General features: G+C 37.1%; 1 protein-coding gene across 1 annotated transcript; it reads left to right on the top strand.

The window, feature by feature from the left end:
* The first annotated feature begins 10,323 nt into the window (after positions 1 to 10,323).
* On the top strand, positions 10,324 to 24,290 carry PHB1 (prohibitin 1). The gene is made up of 7 exons (XM_014075057.2): positions 10,324 to 10,470; positions 11,865 to 11,997; positions 14,891 to 15,052; positions 15,803 to 15,945; positions 17,144 to 17,260; positions 21,968 to 22,063; positions 23,910 to 24,290. The coding sequence occupies exons 2-7, from the start codon at positions 11,910 to 11,912 to the stop codon at positions 24,120 to 24,122; spliced, it is 819 nt and encodes a 272-aa protein (XP_013930532.1). The 5' UTR covers positions 10,324 to 10,470; positions 11,865 to 11,909; the 3' UTR covers positions 24,123 to 24,290.
* The last annotated feature ends 2,988 nt before the right edge of the window (positions 24,291 to 27,278 follow it).

Below are 27,278 nucleotides of genomic sequence, written 5' to 3'. Positions count from 1 at the left end.
CGGTCTTGATGTTTAATAAGCAGAATGAAGACAAATTATCTTATATACAATTGGTACTTTCTTATCCACAAAATTGGTGCTTCCAAAACAACTGGGAAAGGATAGCTGCACTATTAGAAACTCTAATTTAATTTTTTTTTAAAAAAAATAGGCTATCATTATATTCATAGCTTTTATGCTGCAATGGAACTTTAAAATTTCATGTTGCTGTACTCAAGGCAATATTGTTTACCTGGTCTTTTATTTTAAACATTTATTTTCAATTTTAAAGTATTTATCGGCTATTCACAATCTTAGCATAGTCTCTTTAAGTAAGTAATTGGTGTTAACAAGATTTAAAAGGCTACTTAATTGTAGCCTTAAAACCCCTATGGATACACCTATGGAATTTGTATGGGATGCAAGCAAAGTGTATATGAGAGGAGTATTGATAAATATAAATAAATCACAGACAGAATAACAGAATCCTTTCAAATTGAAAAGGGTACAAGACAGGGCTGTCCTTTGTTCCCACTATTGTTTATTATAACTTTGGAGGTATTATTGAATAATATACGGGGCTTGGAGGGGCCTAAAAGGAATTAAGGTTAGGCAGCAAGAATACAGAGTGTGGGCTTTTGCGGATGATTTGGTTATAATATTGGAACAACTGTAGGAATCCAGTATGGTTTTAATGAATACGATTAATCAATATGGTCAAGTGTCTGGTTTTAAAATAAACTTAGGGAAAACGAAAATATTAGCCATGAATGTGAATACTAAACAAAAGGAGGAGTTAGGAGGAATGTTAGGATGTGAGGTAGTCAAAAAGGTTAAATATCTTGGAGTTAATATTGCAATCTCAAATGGGAAATTATACAAGTATAATTATGAACCACTCTGGCATAGTATACAGATAGAGATGAAAAAATGGGAGAAGTTACACTTATCTTTGCTGGGAAGAATCGCGGCAGTGAAAATGAATATCTTACCAAAATTTTTATTTCTTTTCCAAATGTTACCTATACTTAAAAAAGATGCGAATCTTTTAGAATGGCAGAAGGGTATCAATAAATTTGTATGGGCAGGAAAGAAGCCGAGAGTAAAGCTGAAAATAATGCAAGATATGCGCGAGAGGGGAGGCTTAAAACTACCCAATTTAAAATTATATTATGATGCAGTGGTATTGTCCGTAATTAGTGATTGGATCAATTTAACTAATGATAGGATACTGAACCTTGAGGGATATGATTTGGTATATGGTTGGCATGCTTACTTGTTATTTAACAAAAAACTGGACAAAAACTTTAAAAGTCATATTTTAAGAAATGCTCTACTGCAGGTTTGGAAAAAATATCAACATAAATTAAATGATAAGATACCTATGTGGGCAATTCCTAGACATGCAATTGAAAATATAAATATAGCACAAAAACAGGATAGAATTACTTATAGACAGCTTCTTATTTCGGAAGGAGGGGCACTACAATTAAAATCTTTAAAGGTATTAAAAGAGGAGAAGGCAGTTCAAACATGGTTCCAGTATGGGCAATTACAGGCCAGGTGGAAAATAGATCAAAAAATTGGTTTTGTCCAAATTGAGGACAACTTATTTAAACAAATAAGAAATCAAAGTTTAATGCATATAAAGAGGATATATAATGTATTAATACAGATAGATTCGGAAACAGAGTTAGTTAAAGATTGTATGGTAAAGTGGGCTCAAAATATTGAAGAACCAATAATGTTGGATACATGGGAAAAAATTTGGGTAAGAAATGTGAAATTTACACAAGCTCAAAACCTGAGAGAAAAATTTTACAAGATGTTCTATAGATGGCATTTAGATCCTAAAAAGCTGGCTTCTATGTATCCGAATTTACAACCCAAATGTTGGAGATGTGGTTCTCTCGATGCTACCTATTTCAATATGGTGGACTTGCCAAAAGGTTAAGGCATTTTGGATAAAAATATGGTGGATTATGCAAAATATCTTTAAAAGAAGGATAAAGTTTACCCCTCAGTTATTTTTGCTAAGTACTGACTTTACAGCAGTAGAGACTAACTTGATCCTGCACTTAATAACGGCAACAAGACTGTTGGTGGTGCAATACTGGAAGAAGGAAGACCTGCCTACAACTCAAGAATGGACATTGAAAGTTACAAATTTAGCCGAGATGGCTAAAATATCAGCATATCTTAAAGATCACTCAAATGAGAGATATAAACAAGACTGGAAAAAATGGATTGACTATATACAAAATAAATTCGGGACCAAGAAATTCCAGTTAGCCTATGCTTAAGATCAGGAATGATTTAAATTGTTTAAAATTAGCTTAGCAAGAAGAAGCTAAGATCAATGTAGAGATGTTATTAATTTCTTTATTTCTCTTTTCTCAATAGATTTTAGACTGTGTTTGTTAAAAATCTATACCGTGTACGGGTTCTGGGAAGTCGGGGGGGAGGAGGAGGGGGAGGGGAGGGGGAGGGAGGGAGGGATATATATTAGGCTAGACACGATGTGTTAGATCTCAATGCAATGTGACTTCACATGTATACTGTTTTTCTCTAATTTTTCTTTAAAAATAGGATAAGCCAAATACATTAACATATAGTGGAAATACACCAAGGGGAGGAGGAGTAGGAAAGAAGAAAGATGGGTAGAGAGGGATGGGAGAGAGGGTGAGGGGGAAGGCAAAAAGGAAGGGGGGAGCAGATCTGGAGAGAGGAGTGGTAGAGGGCAAGGGGAAGTAGGGTAGAGGGGGATGATGGAGGGAAGATAGAAAGTTGAGGGTGGTGGAAGAAAGAGGTGTATGGAGAATGGAAGAGGTATATTGGGCTTTTATTTTCTGGGGCATTGTCGACAAGAGGAATTGATGCAATTATTGTTTAATACCGTATGGTGTATACATGTGAGTGTATGAAAATGAAAATAAAATATGCTAAAAAATACAACAACAACCCAAGAGCTATCTCCTTGATTTGCCTTTTAACTGATTAACCCAGATTTAATTAAATTTAAATAGATCTGTGTATTTTTTAAAAAATAAATGGATCTATGTGATGACAATCACCATGTTTTTGAAAATAAAACCAATCTATTTCCTATCACGGTAATATTCTTAAGACAAAATAATCCTAATAATAAAGTATATTGCACATCAACATTTATTTAATCAAGAAATCTGCTAAATAGGTTGAATTACGTAAAAAATACAATTCTTCCGAAAATACTAATTGAATAAGTTCAAATTTTTCCTTTATTAATGTGGAGGCACATACTTTTGACATTATAGGTACAATATTGCATCCAGAAGGTCAAACCACATAAAAGATGGATTTATCCTTGAGTCTATCATTTTTAGTTTTAACTTTCAAACAGTTTGAAACTGGTAACGTAATTTGACTCTAGTCTGAAGTGAATTCTTTAATGCTGTACTGAAATAAAGTATGAAATATGTTCCCACCCATGTGTGATTTTTGGCTACTTTTGGCATCGAGTGAAATGAACCAGCCAGATTTGGGATGGGCCAACACTAGAACAAGGATCATTGGAGAAAGGTATCTGGAAAGACATTTATAGTGGACACAGCAGCATAAGCTGATAAAAACTGAAGCCAGATAGAGAAGATAAAAGTATTAGTAATGACCAAGATTCTCCATTGGCAACATCTAAGTTCTATGATCTTAGCCCAGCAAAGTTACTATTCATTAAATGTAAGCAGTCACCTATCTATGCTATATCAGAGAAATAAGATCCATAAAAGCAATAGCCACAATAGTCTGAGTCCATCTTATCTCTTTGCCCGAGGCCAAAAGGAGGAATTAACCATAGCTTCACATTTTCTCGTGACATACCAAACTCTGCTTTAAGTCAGTAATCCTAGAACAAGTATTATTACAAATTTGGAATAAGTAAATTTTCTTATTCTGCTATTTAATTTGGAAGTCACGCTAGGCTGAATCCCCCATTATAGCTTATCGTATTGCATCATATATTTTTCACTCTAGACTTTTAGATTTGCACTACAAAATGGATGACTATTAGATGCTACTTCTGATAGCCTTAATAAAGCATTTTCATGGGTTTGGAGCAGTGGTGAAATCCAAAAAATTTCCTAACAGTTCTATGGGCGTGGCTTGGTGGAGATTGTGGACGTGATGAACCAGGGCCTAGAAGCTGTTAGGGACTGGATGAGGGCTAACAAGCTTGTGCTCAACCCAGATAAGACCGAGTGGCTGTTGTGTTTCCCTCCCACTAATTCGGCGAGTGTTCCATCTCTCAGGCTGGAGGGCCAAACACTGTTGTGTTTCCCTCCCACTAATTCGGCGAGTGTTCCATCTCTCAGGCTGTGGGGCCAAACACTACACCCCTCAGACAGGGTCCGCAACTTGGGAGTCCTCCTGGACCCACAGCTGACTTTTGAACACCATTTGTCAGCTGTGACCAGGGGGGCATTTGCCCAGGTTCGCCTGGTGCACCAGTTGCACCCCTACCTGAACCGGGAGGCTCTCACAACAGTCACTCGTGCCCTTGTGACCTCTAGGCTGGAGTACTGCAATGTGCTCTACATGGGGCTGCCCTTGAAGAGTATTCGGCGACTTCAGCTAGTCCAGAATGCGGCCGCGCGAGCGATTGTGGGTGCACCTCGCTTCACCCACATAACACCTATCCTCCGCGAGCTGCACTGGCTATCTGTCGATCTCCGGGTACACTTCAAGGTGCTACTTGTCACCCATAAAGCCCTTCATGGTAATGGATCTGGGTACTTGAGAGACCGCCTACTGCCAATTACCTCCACATGACCAATTAGATCGCATAGATTAGGCCTCCTCCGAGTTCCATCTGCCAGTCAATGCCGGCTGGCAACTACGCGGAGGAGAGCCTTCTCGGTAGCAGCTCCGACCCTATGGAACGATCTCCCCGTGGAGATTCGTACCCTCACCACCCTCCAGACCTTCCGCACAGCCCTTAAAATCTGGCTATCCCGTCAGGCCTGGGGCTAAAGACTGTAACCCACCCGAATGGTATGAATGTTGTGCTTTTAATTATGTATTGTTCTTACATGTTAAATGTTTGTTTCCCCCCCCCCTTGAGTTGTAAGCCGCCCTGAGTCCCCCCAGGGAAAAGGGCGGCATATAAATAAACTTTCAAATCAAATCAAATCATGTGATTGGGTAGGCATGGCTATGTAGTCATATGACTGGGGGATCAAAATACAGAAAATTATTGCTGGAGCAAGGGGTTGGACTAGATCAGTGTTTTTCAACCACTGTGCCGTGGCACACTAGTGTGCCTGACATAGTGTAAGGTGTGCAGTGGGAAAATTACTTTATATATAGTCAATATAGGCACAGAGTTAAAAAAATTTAACATTTCCTAATGGTGGTGTGCCTCGTGATTTTTTTCATGAAAAAAGTGTGCCTTTGCACAAAAAGGTTGAAAAACACTGGACTAGATGACCTCCAGATCCCTTCCAGCCCTGGATTGCTGTGCTCTTTCAAGGTATCCTCTGAAGCTGCGCCTAGTGCCAGGTTTGTGGTCCTTCCTCCCTCTTTTTCCCACCCTCCCTCCCTCCCTTTCTTTCTTTTTCTTTCCTTTCACAGCACCCCCACCCCCGTTTTTGGCCTAGCAGGCCTCAGGGAAGCCTCCTGGGAGCAAAAGCAGACCCCAAATTATTTTTTAAGTTTTTTTAAAAAGTTCCTACCATTGCGCAGCACAGCTGATTGCCAGAACTTTTTTTTACTTTGTTAAGCATTTTTTTACTACCGGTTTGTGTGAACTGGCCCAAACCAGTAGGATTTTATCCCTGGTTTGGAGTAATAATCCAAAACCTAATGGCAATGTTGCCAAGGAAGATAGGGCTGCTTATCATATTGGTTCTTTACAGCTAGGCTTTACAGCTAGGCTAGGTTGTTGCTATGCAGAATTCCTAATAGTATTGTGCTCACATTCTGCTTTTGGTCTTTTCAGAGGCACTGTTAGCCACTTTGGATTTTTGATTACATAGCTTTTAGATCAGCAAAGCTCTTCTTTTATCATTTAAAAACAAAATGGGGTTCAGCCCCTAACAGGTGCAGTTGGGAGAAACCACACACAGTACTGAAAAGATAGCCTTTTGCCACCAATATTAGCTTCAGAATCAATCATTCTTGTTCCTGGTGAGACAGGTGAGTGTATTATACCTCCCAAGGGTGCTCAGTCAGCAAATCCCTTGGTTTCTTTTTTTTCCTGTGCTCTATTCCTAGAAATGTTGCTCTCTCAGCAATATGTTGAAGTAAAGAAGGCAATTTTCTGCCTTTTCTTCATTTTTAATGGAAGCTATATAATGGCCAATTGCTTTGATTCTGCCTACTTAGTGCTTAATGGAGGTTTGAACCAGTCAGCTAAAAGAGAATCAGGAAAAAAAGGAGGGGGTAGTGGTGAACAGATGGAGATAGAAATGCCATCAAAGGCATCATTTTGTATGTGAGATATTTTCATATAGAGTCTCAAGTGGGTCAGAGAATCATCCAGTGATATTCTGCTCATATTTACAAGTATCACTGTCTTCCTTATTGATGCAGGAATGATGAGCGAAGCAATGGAAACAAATATTATTATTTGGATCTAATTCTTAAATTTATTTTTTTTAAATCTTCTTTGTAACTAAAGTTCAAGCCCTTGAACAATACTAAGAATTGACTGAATTAACACTTGGAGCAATACAGTATAGTATTTATAGCCACAGGATTCTCTGTCTTATCTTTTATTATAGTCTTAAATGTTGTAATTAGAAAATATTAAAGTGGCAGCCAGCACACTGCAGTGCTAAATTTTAACATCATAAACATATACAGGAATGTCTGTGGATCCCACACACACTTTATGGATGTTGAAAAATGGTAAACAGCTGAAGCCTAGCACTAGTAACCATTTGATTAGTAAAATTAAAAGATGAATTAGGAGTAATAAATAACACTTTAGCTGTTTCCTTTGGTAGCTATTTTGTAAATAGGAAAACCTTCAGGATAGTTCTCTTCTGAGAGCATTTAAAAATGTTAATAAAACTTCACAGATGCTCAGCAAAATGTTCTTTACTAGCTGGTATCTTGATATTAAACACTAAACTAAAGCAAATCACGCAGGTATTTGCTAAGGAATGCTTTTTGATTTGATTTTAAGCAGGATAGTATCTTCATCTCTATTAAATAGAATTAGAGTGGGAGAAATTATCTCCCACTTTAGATCAGGGGTGAATTCGGCCTGGTTCAACCGAACCGGCACGGACGATTGGCATCAGTTCTCCAAACCGGTGGCTAAAATCTCTGGTGGCCCCGGCCACGCCCACCTGGTCGCCCTGTCGCCGCTTACCTTTTCTGGTTACTCAACCGGCCCACACAATCTGAACATTTCTCCCTCCATTCACAGCAGAGCTGCTGCAGCCTGTCCCTTTAAAATAGACCCGGGGAGGGAGGGGGGCGGGAGGACCATAAAGGGAGCAGCAGTTCTGCTGTGAACAGAGGAAGAAACATTCGGATTGTCTTATGCTGCATTTAACGTTGAATTCTATGGCAGAGACAATCCAAATGTTTCTCCCTGTTCACAACAGAGATGCTGCAGCCTGTCCCTTTAAGGGGGCAGGGGGGACCATAAAGGGAGGAGCAGCTCTGCTGTGAATGGATTCATACACACATTTTTTTCCTACCGGGTTCTGTGGGCGTAGCTTGGTGGTGGTGGGGGCCATGTGACTGAGTGGGTGTGACCATGAGTGACATCGAGTTGGCCATGCCACTCGGTCACAGGACCCCACCACCAAGCCACACCCACAGAACCGGTAGTAAAAAAGATTGAATTTCACCACTGCTTTAGATCCCTGCTCAGTTGGCTTAGTTGGTTTAATTCAGAGGAAGCAGCAAAGCATGGGGAAGCTGAAAGAAATTAAGGATCATTCCACCTCCTCTTACCCCTGGATGAAAACACAAAAGATCTATGCCAAACTGGCATATCTGATTTACTGGTACTTTCTTAAAAATACTGCATTGCCTTACTGATTGCAGTATATCTTGAAACAACTGAAATAGGCTATTTTACAGGCGAGCTGAATTTTTTTTTTAAGGTTAACCTATGTCCTATTGCAAAACAAAATTTCTCACTAGAATCTGAATGTCAAATTAGCAAAACAATAGAGAAAAATCTACTAAAAGCCACTAACGTCATAGTGATTGGTTAGGAAGCATATACCTTTGTAAATAGTTAAACAAGGATTGTGCAACTTTTAAAGAGACAATTGTTGCCCTTGGGCTTAGATGAACTGGAGGTCATATTCCAAAAGGTGGCGACTCTATTCAGTTCAAAAATTAAGTTCCATTTCATTTGCATTTAAGTCTATTTAAATTCAATTAAATATATTTGCTCTCTAGTTTTATATTAATATTACCATATAAAAATTTCTGGTAGTTTTGGGCTTTATCTAATGTTACACCCAACTCTGGGCCTCAGATTGTAACATCTTAATCATTAAACCTTCTGGTATTTGCTATTAAAGTCAACACATGACAATTTTTTTCAAAACTTCCAAGCAACAGCAAATATCTGTCACTATCCCTCCAAGCTCATCATGGAGCAATAAGCTGGTTTACCTCATTATATAACAGACTCCACTCAATGTTATGCATGAATGAGCAAGGCAATACATAAAAGAACGCAAATGAGAGATGTCTTCAATTTTAGTCCCAACCACATAACTTCTAGAGCAGGGGTTCCCAATGCCTGGTAAGTGGACCGGCACCGGGGCTGCAGATGCCAGAAACTGGGCCACGCAAACAAGCAAATGCCCCACCGGCGAGATGCAGGCAGCACACAAACCACACCACCTCTGGTCCGTGGCAAAACCTTTCTTCACAGAACTGGTCCCTTGTGCCCATAAGGTTGGGAGCCACTGTTCTAGGGAATTACTGGTACCTACGTCAGAATGCAATCCTCTTACCTTTGTATTTTAAGTATTATGCTTTAAACGGGTAAACTTTATTTGTCCTCCTGAAGGAATACTAATGGGAGGGAGGAAAAAAAATACAATGATGTTTAATATTGGCTATCCATCAATTGGAATGTGATCACTGTTCATTGAAAACTTCTCTTAGTTAAATATACAAGAGATCATGAATCTATTGGTACAAGAACTATAATCTGATGCACTGAATGCAGATTTGTCAAAATGGGTAAAATAGTCAGCCATTACTAACCGAATTTGTTTAGATGGGGGACAACTGTTACATATACTTATGTACTACGTTCATAAATATAAATTATTGTGATGAAAAGCAAAAGTATCTTCTTGATCTTTTAGTTAGTTAGTTTTTTTCTTTGGGAAAAAAACTATTTCTTTCAATTCAGTAACTTAAAAAATTGAACAGTGGCTGTGCTTTTAAATCTTTAATTTTGAATTATAGTTCTTTGAAGGAGCCTAGAATAAATGACCAATCCAGTTTTCTGGATTAAAACCACATCTGAAGCATAAATTAATCATATAGCTATATAGATATTATATTTTCATGACACCCTAATTAGCTAAGTCATTTGGTTGTATGAATCGATCTCAATTTGGAGAAAAAATTCAAAATGAGGGGTAACTTCTCTTTGCTCATGAAAGTATCTTACATATTGAAAACAAGAAAACCTTTCAGATTTTGGATTAAATTGCACTTGGAATATTCAGTGCTAAGATTGGAGCAGCAACGTTGCTCGTTAGTTTGCATATAATGCCCATACTTTTATAATACAGCCGTAGACAATTTTAAAAAGATGTTAATTTTGTAGTTGAAACTAAAAGTAATGGGTTACCAAGTAAATGCCTGGAGAAAAGGCATGACTTTAACTATTAATAGAACTACATTAAACTGCAAACCTCACTGCGCTAACTATCTATGGTTAAGATGGTCCCATTTCATAAACCATGGTTAAGTAAACCATGAGTTATGTCACATGAACAGCTTTTTTTTAATTCGCGCTCCATATTCTTAAAACACGTGGACTTCCAGCAGCGAAACAACGGGGGGGGGGGGGTAGTTCCGTTATACACCATTCTTCTCTTTGCTGCACCAACTCCAAAAATGGCATATTCGAGCTTTAAGCACTAAGTTCTTCATCTCCAAACGGAAGGAGGGAGGGGAAAAAATCCACACGCTCCCACGTTCACTTTTCCCTCGTGCTTACCGCCTGGCTCAGTTCAACCTCCGAACCATTCCCATGAAGCCCTGCAGCGGACGCCAATAGGAAAGGGCGGGCCTTTGCATCGCGGTGCCGGCCGGGATTCGAAGTTTCATTTTGCTCGTACATGGCCCGTGGTGCTGGGGATATTGTTTTGTGCTTTACCGTTGAAAGAACTACGAATCCCGTCAGGCACTGCTGCAGCTAGCCAGGGCCGAGTTCGGGTGCGCCTTGTGCGTAAGTACAGAGGGACCAGGTGGCTCGGTGGAGTCTTCATGTGGAGGTCAATTCTTCCTTACGAGGTGAGTTATGCCTAAGAATCGTTGCGCTTTGCTTTTTCCCCCCTTCTGCTGAACTGGGTGTATCTTTTGTTGATAAATAACGGCGGAGAACTTAACAAAGCGCGACATGATGAAATGCAAAAGCATGCTTGAAAAGAAATTCTGATATTTTGGGGGTTCGCTTGAATGGATGCGGTGCAGAATTCTCGCAAATGAACGTTTTGAGCCGCAGATTGGAAAAGCACGACCACAAAATGGAGAAATGGCTGGGGTGGGTAAGGGGATTTGGGAGATGGGTGGATTCTGCAATAAAAAGAATTGCACATGCTCCTGTAGTTTTCCAGAACTCGGAGTGAAGCAAGATGGTTGGGGTATCTGTCTATTTCAGTAGAGACAGTAGGGATTAGATAGGATTTGCAAAGGGCGGGTTCCTATGAGAGGGAGAAGACGTTATAATGGAGAGATTGGCTAGAATAAAAATTGCTGTGGAAATTTATATTAAAACGCATTAAAGAGCTTTGGAAAATCTTAAAAGAGTTCTGTTCACTAGATTTATTCAGTAAAAAAAAGCTTGCCACAGCCACTGAGTTAACCCACAGCCTAGAACACCCAAGACGTGTATAATGTGTACTGTGCTTAGGAAATAGGAGTCCATCAGACCCATCAAGCTTTAACAGAACCTTGAATGAACAGGATTCTAACAATGTGTCCACAGAACACATTGCTGTACCGAATGTAGACACCATTGCTGGGAGTTTTCCTCACGGTGAAACATTTGAAAATCACATGTGTTAAAGAGACTGATGGAGATTGGTCAGACAATTAGACATACTTATTCATTTGCCAATGTAGTCTTTTTAATGTATTTGCTAATTGCCTCAAGACACAAAAAATGTTGCTGGACTATTTTGACTAGACTTCTTATTATTCTAATATTCTAATATTCTTCCATCGTTTGTATTTAATAAGAACATTTTATTCTAGGATTAAAGAGTAACTTTAAAAGATTAAATCTACTAATTTAATTCTAGGTTCTGATATTCCTAAATATGGGAGAATAAGTTTTTGGAAATGCAGCAATCTGGATTCAAAGAGGAAAAGATGATTTGAGTGTTCACATTGCACATTCAAGATCATTTTAAATCAAGCATGCCTTTTCCTGAAATCACATGATTTCTTTAAAGATATATCAGCATTCTAATATTTTTCCCCTTAAAGTCTTGGATTGTTACATATTATTGCAGGGATTGTATTTTACATTGTCCAAATAGCGTTCTTAAATAACTACTATATTCTGTGAAGCTTTTTTTTTAATATAGGCATAGGAAGCTGCGTTTTATGCAGAAGTATCATCTGCGAAGCCATTTCATTGCCCCAGCTTTTCTTATTACTGGATTTTCCCCCTACCTGCATAGGTGTGATTGTATCAGAAAACAGAAGCAAGACTTATATTGGCACTAATGGCTTCCAAAATTTTTGAGACTGTGGGCAAACTCGGCTTGGGACTGGCGATTGTTGGTGGAGTTGTCAACTCTGCTTTGTATAATGGTAAGGAAGACTTTCTCTGCAGGGCATTTGCTCTCCTGTGAGATAAACAAGTAAATATTAAGATAGGAATTGATGAAATATAATAATTTCAGCTTGTATAGTTTAAACCACTGCAGTGTATTTGATTTAAAAATCTCAAGCCCACATTCTTAGAAGATTCTCCATCAAAGAATTTAAAAACAAAACTACAGAAAACAGCAGTTCAATTTTTTTTCTCTTCTAATGTGATGGCCAGAAGAATGACAGTTCTAGCAGAATTAAGCCTATAACCAAAGTCCTTCATTTCCTACTTTTTTCCTGAGATAGTTATTCTTATGTAGCCATTGAAAAATACTTTTCTAACTCATGTAGAATTTACTATAAGTGCTGTTTACCTCTCATAGATAAGCTACATTTTAAGAAATTAATGTTCTAATTTTTTTTTGCAAGGGGGTTTGCAAATGTATTTTAAATTGTGTGCAACTAAATGTCAGATTTAAAATATAGCATTACACTGTTTTACTCAACAGAAGTTGAAATGTGGGCAATCTGTTCTGCCTTAAAGAAAAGTCTCAGCAGGTGGCAGCACTCTTTGACCTTATCTGATCTTGAAGAAGCTAAGCATAGTAGATATGAGCAATACTTTGATAGAAAAGCACTAGGAAATCTCAGGACTGTAAATTAGACAGGCTGGAAAGCTTGCAAAAAACCCAAGAAGTTAATTACTTTTAGTAGTTAAAATTAAGTGCTTCAAAAGCACTTTTGTGCTGTTGCCAAGAAAATAATATGAATGCAATCACCAAGAGTTGCACCTCACTTAAAGTAGATTTCACTGTACCTTTATATTTTCAAGATACTGGTTCAAAGATGTGAATGCACTGCTGAAAAGGCCCAGTCTCTAGTGTCTACTGATTCTGATAACATCCAAGAGAGCTTCCAAAATCAATGCTGAAGCAAGCAGTATCTTATTTCAAAATTTTAGGAGATTAAAGGACAATAACAGTTGGGGCAAGAATTGACTTTGCTGGTTGGAAGTTGGCAGGGAAGATTGCAAATGGCAATCACATGATTTGGGACACTGAAGCCATTGTAAATGCATACTGGTTGCCAAGTACTTGAATTTTGATCACATGACTTTTAGGAGGCTGCAGTGGCCATAAATGTGAGGACTGATACAAAGTCACTTTTTCAGTGACATTTTAACTTTGGTCATTATATGAATGGTTCTAAGTAGAAGACTACCTGTATGCAAACTGACATTAGTCACATAAAACTTCCTCAGCAAGGTGTTTTTTATATGTTTTAGGATGTACCTCACCGTTAAAATTCTTATGGTTGTAATACTTCAGGATTGAGGAAGAGCTGCCTTAATTAGTGAGGCAGAGATGATTATGATAGAAAATAACAAAGATAAAATCTAAAGTAATTGATTTTTTTACATGATCTGATACAAACAAGAACATAGAAGAGCTATCATTTCATGGGAGAACAAATTATTGTATATAGAACATTCTAGATTTAATCACTAATGTCTTTAATCAGATTCAGCTGGACTGGCATTTAGGGGGTATTGGCAGAATTATAAGTAATCCAGTCTTAAACTGCTTTGAACTGGTCAGTTAATAATGTAATTAGCACAACGGTGATGCTTCTCCATTTCTCTGATAGGGCAGTTTGTTGTATTTGGCCACAGACCTACCAAAGAACACAAACTGGAGATTATTACTTTTCCATGTACAATAATGGTAGTGAATGAAATGAGTTGTAGTTCTATGTATCCAGTGAGTATCTGATTGGTAAAAACTACCATCTGGAAATAATACAAAAGGAACATTGAACATTGCACTGCTCTAAAGTATCTGGGAGTAACTCTGGACTGCACATTTACCTTTAAGAACCATTGTTTTAATACCAGACAGAAAATACATGCTAGGAACAGCATTTTGAGGAAATAATGGGTATAAGTTGCGTTGCCCAACCAAACACATTAAGAACATCCGCATTAGCCCTATATTAGTCTTAGATTAAAACATGCAAAACAAGTGGATGTGGTCCTAAATGAAGCCGCAAGACTGGTCACTGGATGCCTAACACCAACCCCAATATAAAACGTGAATTATCTATCTGCCCCCCCCCTTACCCAAAAAATATTTTGCTGAGAAAGTGCTCCGCAGAATGTGTGGGTTAGAGCAACATCCCCATAAACACATCTATATGACCATCAATCCCCAAAGGTCAAGGCTGAAAACAAGGAACAGTTTTCTCAAAACTTTTGTCCCTCCTAACAACCAGCCACCACAGATCATCCTAAAACTATGGCAGGTGAGTAAGGCACTACAGGGCAACTGTCTGCCCGGTATGGCTATACAACTGTCTGCCACCTGATCAAAAACAACGTTGGCCAATATGGAAATCACTAAATAGACTGCCCAGAGTAGGAAGATCAAAGAATCATCTAAGAAAATGGGGCTTCCCTGTAGAACACAGGTTTCAAACTCATGTCACGTGACATATCATGACGGTTTCCCCCTTCACAGAGCTGGGGTGGGCGTGGCCTGTGGTGACGCCAGTTTGACACCCCTGCAGTAGAAGATACTCTCAGTGAGTATCCACTTCACACATGCTATGGTGCATACAATGTCCTTCAACAACTGGAAGATGTCATGCTGGCAAGAGAAAACACTGTCAATGTGGTTGGATACCTAGCAAATGTCATTTAGTTTTAATCCTATTTATTTTATATATTTTTATATGTGGTATTTCTATGACCTATTTTATTGTCTCACAGTTGAATGTTGTAAGTCTGTAATTTGTTGATGCTTCTGGCACAAATAAAGAATACAAAAAATATTCCATTTTTCCTGCTTTTCTTGCTTTCAAAGGATATTGTTTGAATTTTTCCCCCTATTTGCAGTGGATGCAGGCCACCGGGCTGTCATATTTGATCGATTCCAAGGTGTTCAAGACATAGTGGTGGGAGAAGGAACCCATTTTCTCATTCCTTGGGTTCAAAAGCCAATACTCTTTGACTGCCGTTCCCGCCCTCGCAATGTGCCTGTAATCACTGGGAGCAAAGGTAAGCTGTGAGACAAATCCTATTTTTATTAATGGAATGGAGAGCTGGAGCTAGGTGATTGAACATGTAAAGCATATAACGGCATCTGGCAGATCTTCATCTCAAGCTAAGACAAATTGCACTTGATTAATACTTGAATGACAGATCAAACAGAAGTCTCAAGAAGATCAAGTAGACATCAGTGGCAAGCCACTTTTGTATCCCTGCCATGTATATTACATGGACTCAAAACTATCTTTTAATGAAAACTTATCACCAAACCATCCTGTTATATTTCTGTTATGGAAATAAGAGTTAAAAACACATCAGCTTGTTATCCTTCTTTCCCCTTCCACCTACATTTTGGGGGAGCAGGGAGGGGCAGTGATTTACAGATCATCTTATCTGGTTTTGGGATGTTTTTTCTTTCCCTCCCTGGATCTACATTCCCTAGTGAGCAGGAAAATAAAAACCAGCAAAGGTGACTAGATAGGATTGGAATTGGGGGGAGGGGACTATTGTGATCGCCATCTTTATCCTTACTAAAGCTGGCCTAGAACTATTTAGAAGAGAAAATTGGGTTAGATTATTTGGCAGCAGATCACCCTTTATTTTGGCAATTCTATGTGCAAGGCTTATCTAAGTATATGAGTATACTGATTGAATTCTGGGAATTGTAGTCGCAATACTCCTAAAAAAACTAGGTGTGGGAAGTTTGGTATAGGCTCAGAACATGTAACTGCTACAATCTGCTTCCTATCTTCTGGGTAGATCTACAGAATGTGAATATCACACTCCGAATCTTGTTCAGGCCAGTGATGACACAACTCCCCCGGATTTTCACCACTATTGGCGAAGATTATGATGAACGAGTATTGCCCTCCATCACAACTGAGATCCTCAAATCTGTGGTGGTAAGAGAGAGTAGGATAAGACTCTCCTCTTATGATCCTAGGCATTATTTTCACAATTCTATTTGCTTCATTTAGTGGGATGCTGCAAAGGGCAGGGCCTAATTCATTTTATTCTGTGGAGCCAATTATTCCTTCTGTCTGACAAAAGACTTTCTAATTCCGTTTCCTTCCTTTTCTGTGTTTGTGGACATATTCTTGTGCAATCCATGAAAGCTCCCGGTGAATCTGTCTCCTGTCAGTTTCATATGCAAGCACTGCATTTTTCTTTCTTGGAAGGGGGAAAGGGGAAGATGCCAGTACATAGACAAAGGAGGAAGGCATCTTAGAAGAAATATTCAGGAATTATATGAATCCACTACACTCCAGAGCAAACAGTTTGCAGAAATGAACAATAAGTCAGAGAAAAACCAGGCATCACATTAAAAAAATAATAACTTGGAGAGCTAGAGACATGAACTTGAACGTGTGTATATATTGTGGTGGTGAGATTTTACCACTTAGTGTCTATGCAGTAAGATCCATGTTGTATTCATGCCCATTTCTCCTCCCTTATTTAGTAACCTCTTTCTTTATTCTCCCATTTCCCATCCTAGTTATCTCATTGATAACTCCTTTTTCTTCTTTTTATTCACACTCTCTACTGAAACAAATGAATGGATTGTAGGACTATTTCAGTGTGTGAGAAGGATTTGAAAGTGTGAAAGAGTGAAGTTGAATATGAAATGTAAGATTTATTTTATAAAATAATATAGAAATAATGTCAAGCAGTATTGTTGTTGTTGTTATTATTATTGAAAAAAATGTGGCCCTGCATGGCTTCTGACAGAGCTATATACTTACATACTGTTTGATATAACATAGTCCTACCTTTATTAGAGAAAGAAATAATGAGTTTTGTAATCCAAGACATACTGGGGATACCAGATTGGAATTCATTTCCAATAAACAGAAGAACCCAATTGGTTTAGTTTGAAATCCAATCCAGACTGACTTGCTATTTCCCATAGGAGCAGTTGATGCCTGTGGGAAAACTATCACTGAAACAGCAGGAAAATGATGCTTGTTATTAAATGTGCATAATAGTTGCTGATGGGCTAATATTGTATCTGATTTAGGATTAAACTTTAATAAATCACTAGTTAGAATTTTAGCTTTGCTGTCTGTTCTAAGTGCTGTTTTGCATATCTCATTATTCCAGGCTCGCTTTGATGCTGGGGAGCTAATCACACAAAGAGAGCTGGTTTCCAGACAAGTGAGTGAAGACCTGACAGAAAGAGCAGCAACATTTGGACTCATTTTAGATGATGTTTCCTTGGTAAGAGGCATTCTACATCTAGAAGCTGTGTAATTTTATATGTTATATATATATATATATATATATATATATATATATATATATATATATATATATATATATATATATATATATATATATATATATATATATATATATATATATATATATATATATATATATATATATATATATATATATATATATATATATATATATATATATATATATATATATATATATATTTCTACTTGACCCTTAATTAAAAGTTCCAGATTAAAGGGGATAGATGCTTTCTATAATCATTCATTCATATGTGTTGGGATACCTATATACCTCTTGATATTTCTGGAATCCAGCTCCCATAATCCCTGAACAAGTCGACGAGGAGCTGACAACTATCAGTACCTAATCATCTCTGTCGATGAGAGGAAAAATCCTCATCTAGGATTCTAAAATTGCAGCTAATTTCTCTATTATTAGATTGTATAACTTTCATACAGAAGGATCCATTTCTGAATGGATGTCTATAGGTTCTTTTTCTGTTTTCCCCACTCATATTATAAAGGTAATGTTTTCCTTTTTAAAATCTACAAAATATGCATGCTTTAATAAGGAATAGTGAATATCCAGTCTGCGTCTCTACTTCACAGATCCTGAATTAGATTTTTTTAACACAATAAAAGGATACAACATTAAAAGATTAAAAAGAAAGAAAATACAGAATTATGACTTCCATCTTTCTTTCTGTTTGATAATTGCTATCTTATTCTGTCTCCCGGAATCTTTGACCTTTCTAAACCCCATGTCTATAAATCATTAATTCAGTCTTCTTTTAACAAAATAAAATCCAGACTTCCAGACTTTAAAAAAAAAATCTATAATCCCCAGTCAAACCAGTTAGCTTTGCCATTTCCACAAATTTTATTAATTTTATAATCTAATCCTCTACTGTGGATATTTCATTTTTCCATCTTTGTATGTAAATAATTTTGGCGCAGTTATCAGGAAGGGAAGTTTCCTCCAAAACACTTGTCCTTATTCCATTTGTGTCTTTTCATAAGGAGGGAATTGCATGGTGTTGTTAATTCTTTGAAATAAGGCTGTCTGGGCTTGTCCCATCCTCTATTCTTCTCAAAATGGAAAGATATAGGTTGGATGAAACTAGCATATAAAGTTGGGACTGATCTATATTTTCCATGTTTTTGGAGATAAACTGCTTCAAGGCATTTCTGGTGCCTTCAGTCATCACAATTCAGCCTTTTTTTCCCCCAGGAGTGGATTATATTTGTGGAAGGAAAACAGGAATTTTGTGACGGGAATAGAACTTTGCTTTGATTTTGCTTCCCCTGTAGGAGAGTTTATAGTTATATCCAGCTTTTGGGTCAAATCTTTCCCCCTACTCATGTTTTAAGATTAAAAGCAATCTCTAACATACGTAAATAATTATATAATCAGCAACAGACTGATTCTAAGGGTAAGTACTAGTAGACTTAGGAAGTTTGGGAGTTCGTCCTGCTGGGTCTTATGAGAACATTATTTACCTGATTAATTGATGTCAGAAAAAGTATAATAGAATTCATTCTATCGAATTGTGTTTTGATAAAATTGATTGTTTGTCACCTTATAGATCCATAGCAGTTCATAAGCACTACCAACTACTAGTTACCAATTTTTTAAAACATCTTCTAAATTGGAAGATTTACCTCTTTTTTAAAGGAATTCCGTTTATATAGGATAGATTTAAAATCCTCTGGGAAAATAAGAGCTTCTTGTAGAAAATGGCTTTAAATTTTACTTCACCAAATCTACTAAAAATATACTGGTAGAAATAATAAGTATTTTAGAAAGATATTTAAAGCTTGTAATATTATAAGAAACAACTAAATATAACAAGAATTAAAAACTGTAGAAACATACAATATACAAAAATATTTTAAAACATACAGAGATACATACAGAGAGCGAAAACAGATGTCTTACAAGACATGTAGAAATAAAGCATAGAAGCATCTTTCCCTCTCTCGTCTCCAACTAGAAGATCCTTAATGTTTTAAAAAAATATTAAAGTAATATATATGGCTAAAGCAGATTGCTGCTGCTTTATTTGAATACATTTATTTAGCTTTTGAATCAGAGAATTTCTTCTTTCTAAGTCCCATCCACAAAGGAAACAATAATTAATCAGTGGAACAGCTTGCCTCCAGAAGTTGTGAATGCCCCAACACTGGAAGTCTTTAAGATGTTAGATAGTCATTTGTCTGAAACAGTATAGGGTTTCCTGCCTAGGCAGGGGGTTGGACTAGAAGATCCAAGAGCCAAGGTGGCGCAGTGGTTAAAAGCAGCACTGCAGGCTACTGCTAGATCAGCAGGTCAGCGGTTCAAATCTCACCGGCTCAGGGTTGACTCAGCCTTCCATCCTTCCGAGGTGGGTAATGAGGACCCAGATTGTTGGGGGCAATATGCTGACTCTCTGTAAACCGCTTAGAGAGGCCTGAAAGGCCTATGAAGCGGTATATAAGTCTACTGCTATTGCTATCTCCAAGATCCCTTCCAACTCTGCTATTGTATTGTATTGTAATAGTTGGAAAAAGAGAGGTTATTATTACACTTTATTCATCAAACATGAAACTCAATCAACTGAACTTCCAAAAATGCATCACAAATATCACTGACTGTTACTAATGATTGATACGGGTTTTCTGCCAGCGTCCTAGATATCAACCAAGTATCTTCTTATGTGTACGATATTCCAAGTTGCGCAGTTTTTTGCAGTTCCATTGGTGTTATTGCAGGAAGCTGCAATTTCTTGAATATGGTACCAAGTGCCCAGATGACAATGGGTATCACTGTTACATGTTTCATTCATAATTGCATAGTTTCAATGGCCAGGCCATGGTATTTCATGATTTTTTCCAGTTCTTTTTTTCCCTGACTCTGGCACCTCCTGGTACCACGGTGTCAATAAATTGTACATTTTGGTTATTGACAACTGTGATAAAAGTTATTATTATTATTATTTCTTTTATTCATTAAACATGAAACTCAATCAAGTGACTATTTAAAGATGTGTTACAAATACCACTCACTGGTGCTAATGTTGATACAGATTGCTGCCAGCGTCCTAGGTATCAACCAAGTATCTTCTTAAAATTTGTTGTGGTTATTCCTTGTTGCTGAATTTGCTCTATCAAATAATTTGTATTGTTGGGGAACCTGAGAAAATCATGTATCTTCTAGTCTCCCATTTCAAATATCCAACATCCAAACTCAACCACAAGACTGAACTTCTATAGGAATGAAAGTGGAAGCTTAGGCTCTATTGTTTCTAGCTACATTAAGGCTGTGATGAGGAAATCTCACACAAGAATTTTTCCACATCAGCACTAGGCTGATACAGCATTATAGAAAATGTTTAGAAATATATTTTACATAACACTTAAAATGAAGAAACAAAAACTGAAGATGTCTCCATTAAAAGCATAGCCAATATCCACAACAAAATAAAAAGCTGCTCTCAGGGATTCCTCCCTGGATAAGAAAGGACAAGTCTTAAATGAATGCATGAAAAAAATTCATCCATAATCAACTGAGTATGTCCCTAATAATGTCAAAAGAATTCCCCACCAAAAAACTGGCTCAATTAACTAATGGGGGAAATGTTATTCAAAACTTTACCAGATGCTGCTATTGGAACTTTTAACTTTTGTTGGTTTCTGCACAATCTTTATTTTCATTGCACACACTTTTATCTGGCCTTGCGGCTTCTTATCTCTCTTTGTACATTCCAACACAGTGCTACTACTAATTATGCTTAGATTACTCATTTGTTTTTCCTTTTTTCCACAACCTTTTGAGACTTACTCTTTTGCAGCCTTCTCAAATTACTCTTTTTCAATATCCTACTACAGATTTCCTATTTGTTTCAGGGCGGAAAAACACATTCTTTGCCTCTTCCATTTTCTGTTGCAGGAACTGACAGTTCACAAGCTACTTGACCCTACCATAGAACCCTGATTAATTTTCTAACAGTTTTCTGACCTCTTTTTAAACCAAAACAAGAATGTGATTGAGATAGAGGTTGTGTAGAAACCAATCTCACTTCCCCACCCTCACTCTTAAAATCAAAATAGCAAAAATATAGAATGGAAAAAAGAAGAAAAGCACTTCATATGGCCGCTAGATAGTTGTGAGAGTGACTGACATGAGGGAAGTTGTCTCCACCTCTCATGTTGCTTGTCTTGAAGATACATGTATGTTTTGTTTTGTGACTTCCCCAACTTGACACCCTTTAATATCCATGCACCATATTATCTGGATGATTATGGAAATTAAAACCATAGTTCCATGGGAGCTTGGAGTTCAAGCTGAAATTCAGTCTTCCAGTCTTTCAGTGGGGTACAAATCTATCTGGTAATATGATGTGTAGGGAGTGAGAATGGAAACAGCAATGGAAGGTCTCTGAAGTCAAACTGTTCTCATTTCTCTCTGTAATATATGTATGCTAGGAGAATATGATTAACTGTGGAAATTATATTAATAGTTTATATCTGGGCTTCTCAAGTTTGGAAACTTGAATATATATCAACTTTAACTCCCAAAGTTCCCAGTATGCTTGCTAGGGAATTCTGGGAGTTGAAGTCCACACATCTTCAAGCTATCAAAGTTAAGAAATAATGGTTTATATTATTATAACTCACTGGTATTATTTTTCTATTTCCATCTCAGACACACCTGACATTTGGAAAAGAGTTCACAGAAGCAGTAGAAATGAAGCAAGTTGCCCAACAAGAAGCTGAAAGGGCCAGATTCATAGTGGAAAAGGTGGGAATATGTTCAAGCAACCTTAACTTACTTCTTGCTGAAAAGATTTTTGTCTCCTTTTTTTAATGCTCCAATTTTCAGAATTTGTCATTTTCAGCATCTAGTGTACAACATTGTTATAGCCATAAATAGAAATATGCAGAATTCATTAATTCAGGAACTAATTCTAGAAACTCCAGAATATTTTGTTTTCCCTCCAGATAATGCTGAAATATCCTGGATTATATTATCCTTGCCACAGTTTGGTGGGTTTCAAAAATAATTCCACTAAATTGGAAGTTGTTAGAGATGTCCTGGATGTGGCATTCCTAATACAAACAGCCTTGTATTGAAACTGAACTATTAGTGGGATATATCAAACTGCTTTTAGATCAAAAGATTTAGCATGATATATGGAAAGAAATGGAACATTCCCAAATTCTCCAAAACTTTCTTGATTTGATGAGTTTTGCACTAATAGTTTCCCCCATTGCACATTCTATATGTTTTTGGCTTAACAAGTTGTGTGAATCCAGTCATTTTGGTTTAAACCATGGTTAAAATAAGACATTATTATGATGACAGAATCCAGTCTCACCTTTATTAAGAATACTGTTATCAAAATGACAGCTACTGGTATGTTGTGTTCCATCTTTTTCCTCCACCCATCTGCTGCTGCTTTTCTTTACCTGACACTCACTATTCTTAGCAACTGAGCATAGTCATAGCACTGTTTGTTTAAACAGAGAGTTGCTTCCTTTAAAAGACTATTTTATATCTCATGGGAGCTTCTATTCTGGAGTTTGAAAAAGACCTCTAATATCAGATATACTTCCTAATCTTTTGGAAGTATCCATAGATTTTTCTTCCCTGATATTAGAATTCCATATTCAGTTCAGAGAATCTAGGTTATGGCAAAAGCATAAGTCAAAATATCAAAGTCTCCACTATGCATTCAATATAGTGGGAACTTTCAAAATACCTATTTAATTGGTCTTAGGTCATACTTTCCAGCTGCTTGTCCTCGGAGAAAGTTCTTTAATGATTCCATTAAAAAGAATAGCAGGGATTGTTCTTTCTTGACATCTGCTCTCTCTAGGAATAGTAGCAATACCAATATTAGAACACTAACATAGCAAGCAGAATTGTTACTCTTGCTTGATCAAAATATTGAAAATACAAGTTTGATATGGTTCTTTCCAAGCATATTTATTCTCTCTGTATTATATTTGTTTTGTTAATTGCCTTAATTTGGTTACTGTCTTATAGCTACCACAATTCTTTTATTGGCTAAATAGTACATGAACACTTATCATATTTTTGGAGTATAAGATGCACCAAGGTTTTGAAGAGGCAAATTAAAAAAAAAAAGTTTTGCACACTGCAGACCTCCCCCCAAAAGGCTCGTTTTTCGCAAAAATGGGGCCCGTTTATTTTTCAAAAAAAATGGGCATGAATAGCCTTTAGGAGGCTTGTAGAGTACTCCTGGAGGAGGCAAAAAATGGTCCATTTTTTGCAAAGGGGGGGCATTTTGACAAAAAAGGGACATGCACAGCGTTTAGGAGGCTTATAAAGTGCTCCTCGGGCTGGGGAGGGGGAAATTGAGCAAAAAAACAGCCCATTCTTTGCTCATTTCTGCCCTCCTCAGCCCCCAAGAGCACTCTGCAAGGCTCCTAAAGTCTATGCACTGCCATTTTGGTGAAGGGGGCAGGGTTTCAGGAGGCAAAAAATCCTGTATTCAATGTATAAAATGCACACAGATTTTCAGCCTCTTTTTTGAGGGAAAAAGGTCTTGTCTTATACTCCGAAAAATACAGTAAACCTTTTTTTCTGAAGTAATTTTTTTGCTTTCTGTGCATATCTACAGGCAGAGCAGCAGAAGAAAGCAGCTATAATTTCAGCTGAGGGAGATTCAAAAGCAGCTGAGTTAATTGCCAATTCATTGGCTACAGCAGGTGATGGCCTTATAGAATTGCGGAAGCTTGAAGCAGCCGAAGATATCGCTTATCAGCTCTCCCGGTCCCGTAACATCACCTATCTGCCATCGGGACAGTCAGTGTTGCTTCAGCTACCCCAATGAGTATCCTCCAAATTCACCCACTGTCTCCTCACCCTCTTTTCTACTCTTTCCTTGTGGGAGGGGAGACAAATGCCAAAAGTAACCCTAAGCTTTCTCAATTGGGTTGAAACTATAAGAAATTAAGTTTGATTGAAAATCCCTTCAAGTAATAAAGGCAATCATTCTTCATATTCTCCTTCTAGAGTATTCTTTTTAGCAGATCGGTATTTAGAATAAAAGCTGTAAAGGATTGCTGAATTGGCAAGATAGTGCTGAGTAATCTAAATTATACATATTCTGGAGAAAGCAAGTTCATCCCATATGTTTGTTAGCAATCTGTGGCCCATAAAACAGTTTAAAATATATTCCATCTAGAGCCTGATGTCATGATTACTTTAAAAAGATTCATTTAGCATGAAAGGTACCAACAGTGAAAATATTTTTTCTTTCATAAACCATCAAATGTTTTAGTGCTTGTATTTTAAAAAGTATGATATTAGCAACAGCTAATATCAATGTCATATTTCATAGAACAGAATTTTTAAAAAGTTTTCTAAAAACTTCACGGAGTAGATATTTATTAATATTGTACATTTAAAACAGTTGGATAAAATTGCAATAATTTGAATCATTTCAAGATAAAAGCAATAACTATGCTGACCAAGTATAAATAATTGAGAAATAAAATTAACAAGATGAAAGGGTTAATACCACACTGTAAGAATGAAATATTAGTTATAACTACAGAAATAGTATCCAGAACATTTGAAAAAACAGGAAAGTTATAGATTACTGTTGAAACGATGAGCAACCACCAAAAAGTCCTTTTTCTTAGCCATGAAAATTAAGGCTTATTTGAAGGGTCTTTGTATATGACCTTAACACAGGATGAGTACTTAACAGAGAATCACAATCCTATCAGCAATTAAGATTTCAAATTCATAAAAAGAGCTGGATCAGATTAGAAAGGCATCTCTTCCTATAGCAGCCAGCCACAGATAATATGAGAATAGCATCTTTAAAAAAAAAAAAAAAAAAAAAAGCACACTAATGCTTGGCTGAGCAACTTGCAATCTTATCAGCGGAATACATGAACAATTCACTGCATGCTAAGAGGCCAGTATTCATCTTGGAAAAGAAAGACTACTTTTCAGGTAGAGCTTGAGACACACTATGGAGTATGCTAACAAGGATAAATGGATGATGGTGATAATAAGAGACTAAGAAACAAGGTTCTCTTACCTCAAGGAACAAAGGAATATGTTAGATGGAAGCAATAAATCACACTTTGGGAAATTGGCCTTTAGCATCCAGGTTCGCCAAAATGAAGAAAGGTCTCCATGGGGCATTTCAGGAGACACAATTTTCATAAATATATTACTGAATATTATAGTTAATTAGCTGTATTTCACTAGATTTCAGGGGTGGGGAAGACATCCTGTAATCATTCTGTTTTCAACAGCAGGGAACAAACAAGTAAAATGCTTCTGATTCCAAGATGACAGAGTAGTATGAATTAATTCCTTACTGACTGTGACTTAGAAGATATTGGTAGCTGTATTCCTTTCAAGAGGTAGATACACTGGCCAAATTAGTTTACAAGGTGAAAATCTTCACACTACAAATGCCCCTAGTTGCTTACTTCTAGTCAATTGGTTTTTTTATAGTTCAGGGGAGGAGCCCATGCCAGCTATCGGTTGTCTGTAGCTGCAGGTGTTCCAGAACTGTTAAGTATCTTCCTAACTATTATAAAAAGGGGCTGCTAAATATACTTATACGGGCCAATAATAACCTTATGTTCTGAGATTTCTAATGGATGCCATTCTGATTTTAACTTCATTATGTTCAGAAGTACCCTTCCACAGCATGTTCAATTGGGGATCTCTAATAGATGAACTTACCATAAGATACTATTGTGGTCACTGAAAGATGGGCTCAATAGTCCAACCTTTCTAGAAGCGGGGAAAATACAGAGAAGACTTATGTAGGACTATGAGTCAAATCTCTAATAGTAAGGATTAGACAGATCATATGATGCCTCTTGATGGTCAGTTTAACTGAATATACCGCACAAAATATATGCTGTGTAAAAATAGAGAAATTCCTCCCACTCACAAGAGAGGTTGTGGAAATCATATAAAACTGTACATGAAATTAAATATAATGAAAAATGAGTATTTCTTTACTGAGTTGGGAAGGTGGACTTTATATATCATTCAGATAGCTTATTATTATAGTATGGATAAGTAATTTGACCTAACATAACATTATATTCCTGAAAGTAAAGGGGAATAGATCATAGCTCTGTTTACAAAATGCATTAAGACTGGAGGTGCATCAAAGCTAGGCTCTCGAGGCCAAACCACAAGTGCCTAATAAAACACCCAGAGGGACAAGCAGGTTAATGGCAAAATGCAAGATCTCTCATCTGCATTGCTTGTTTAAAACATGTTTTATTAGGCCGTGAGGAGCTGAATAGGTATATAATTGCCAAAGTAGGGTTGGGAAGGTCAAGAGAAACATAAAAGTTATGCAGCAGGAATGGATTCCTTAAAAAGTGTAATAACTGAATGAACAGACTGACAAGAAATAGTGGCCAATAGAAAAATATGCAATTAAAGTTGTTTGGTTGTATAGAAAGAATGGCAATTGGCCTTCTCAATCACCACTATTTAGAGCCCTGTAAGATTCTAAGCAAAGATGAAACTGAATGCAAACTGGAACTCAGAAGATTCAGCACTGCTGGAAGATGCCAGTTATATCACCAAGTTGACAGTCACAACCTCCTGGACAATAAGACAGCAATCTATAACTTCCATAGCATCTACATTTTAGGTATTACCCTTGAGTAAACTATGGTAAGACCAGTAGAAATACAGGAACCACAATGTCGGTCTTTTCTTCCTGTATATCATAAAATTGGAAATAAAAATAGTTCACTTTTTGTTCTTTTGAAAAAAGGCTGACCCGGGAGCCCTGTTCCCAGGACGTTAGAGTGTTTGTGGAACCCTTGAGATTTGTGGAACATTAATTGTGGATAATAGTGCATATATGATTCATACAATATAAAAATGCCACCAAGGTGTTGGAACATTGTGATTAATCTGCAAAAATGAACCCTCCACTTCCCTTTTGTTTGGTAAACAGGTAAGTGGTCTTTCATCTTTCCTTTTTTTT

Source organism: Thamnophis sirtalis, unplaced genomic scaffold (assembly GCF_051295495.1).
Source record: "Thamnophis sirtalis isolate CommonGarterSnake01/CBP01778 unplaced genomic scaffold, rThaSir2_p1.2 scaffold_4, whole genome shotgun sequence".
Lineage (NCBI taxonomy): Eukaryota > Metazoa > Chordata > Lepidosauria > Squamata > Natricidae > Thamnophis > Thamnophis sirtalis.
Note: the sequence above shows the minus strand (reverse complement) of the source record. Positions and strands in the feature narration are given on the sequence as shown.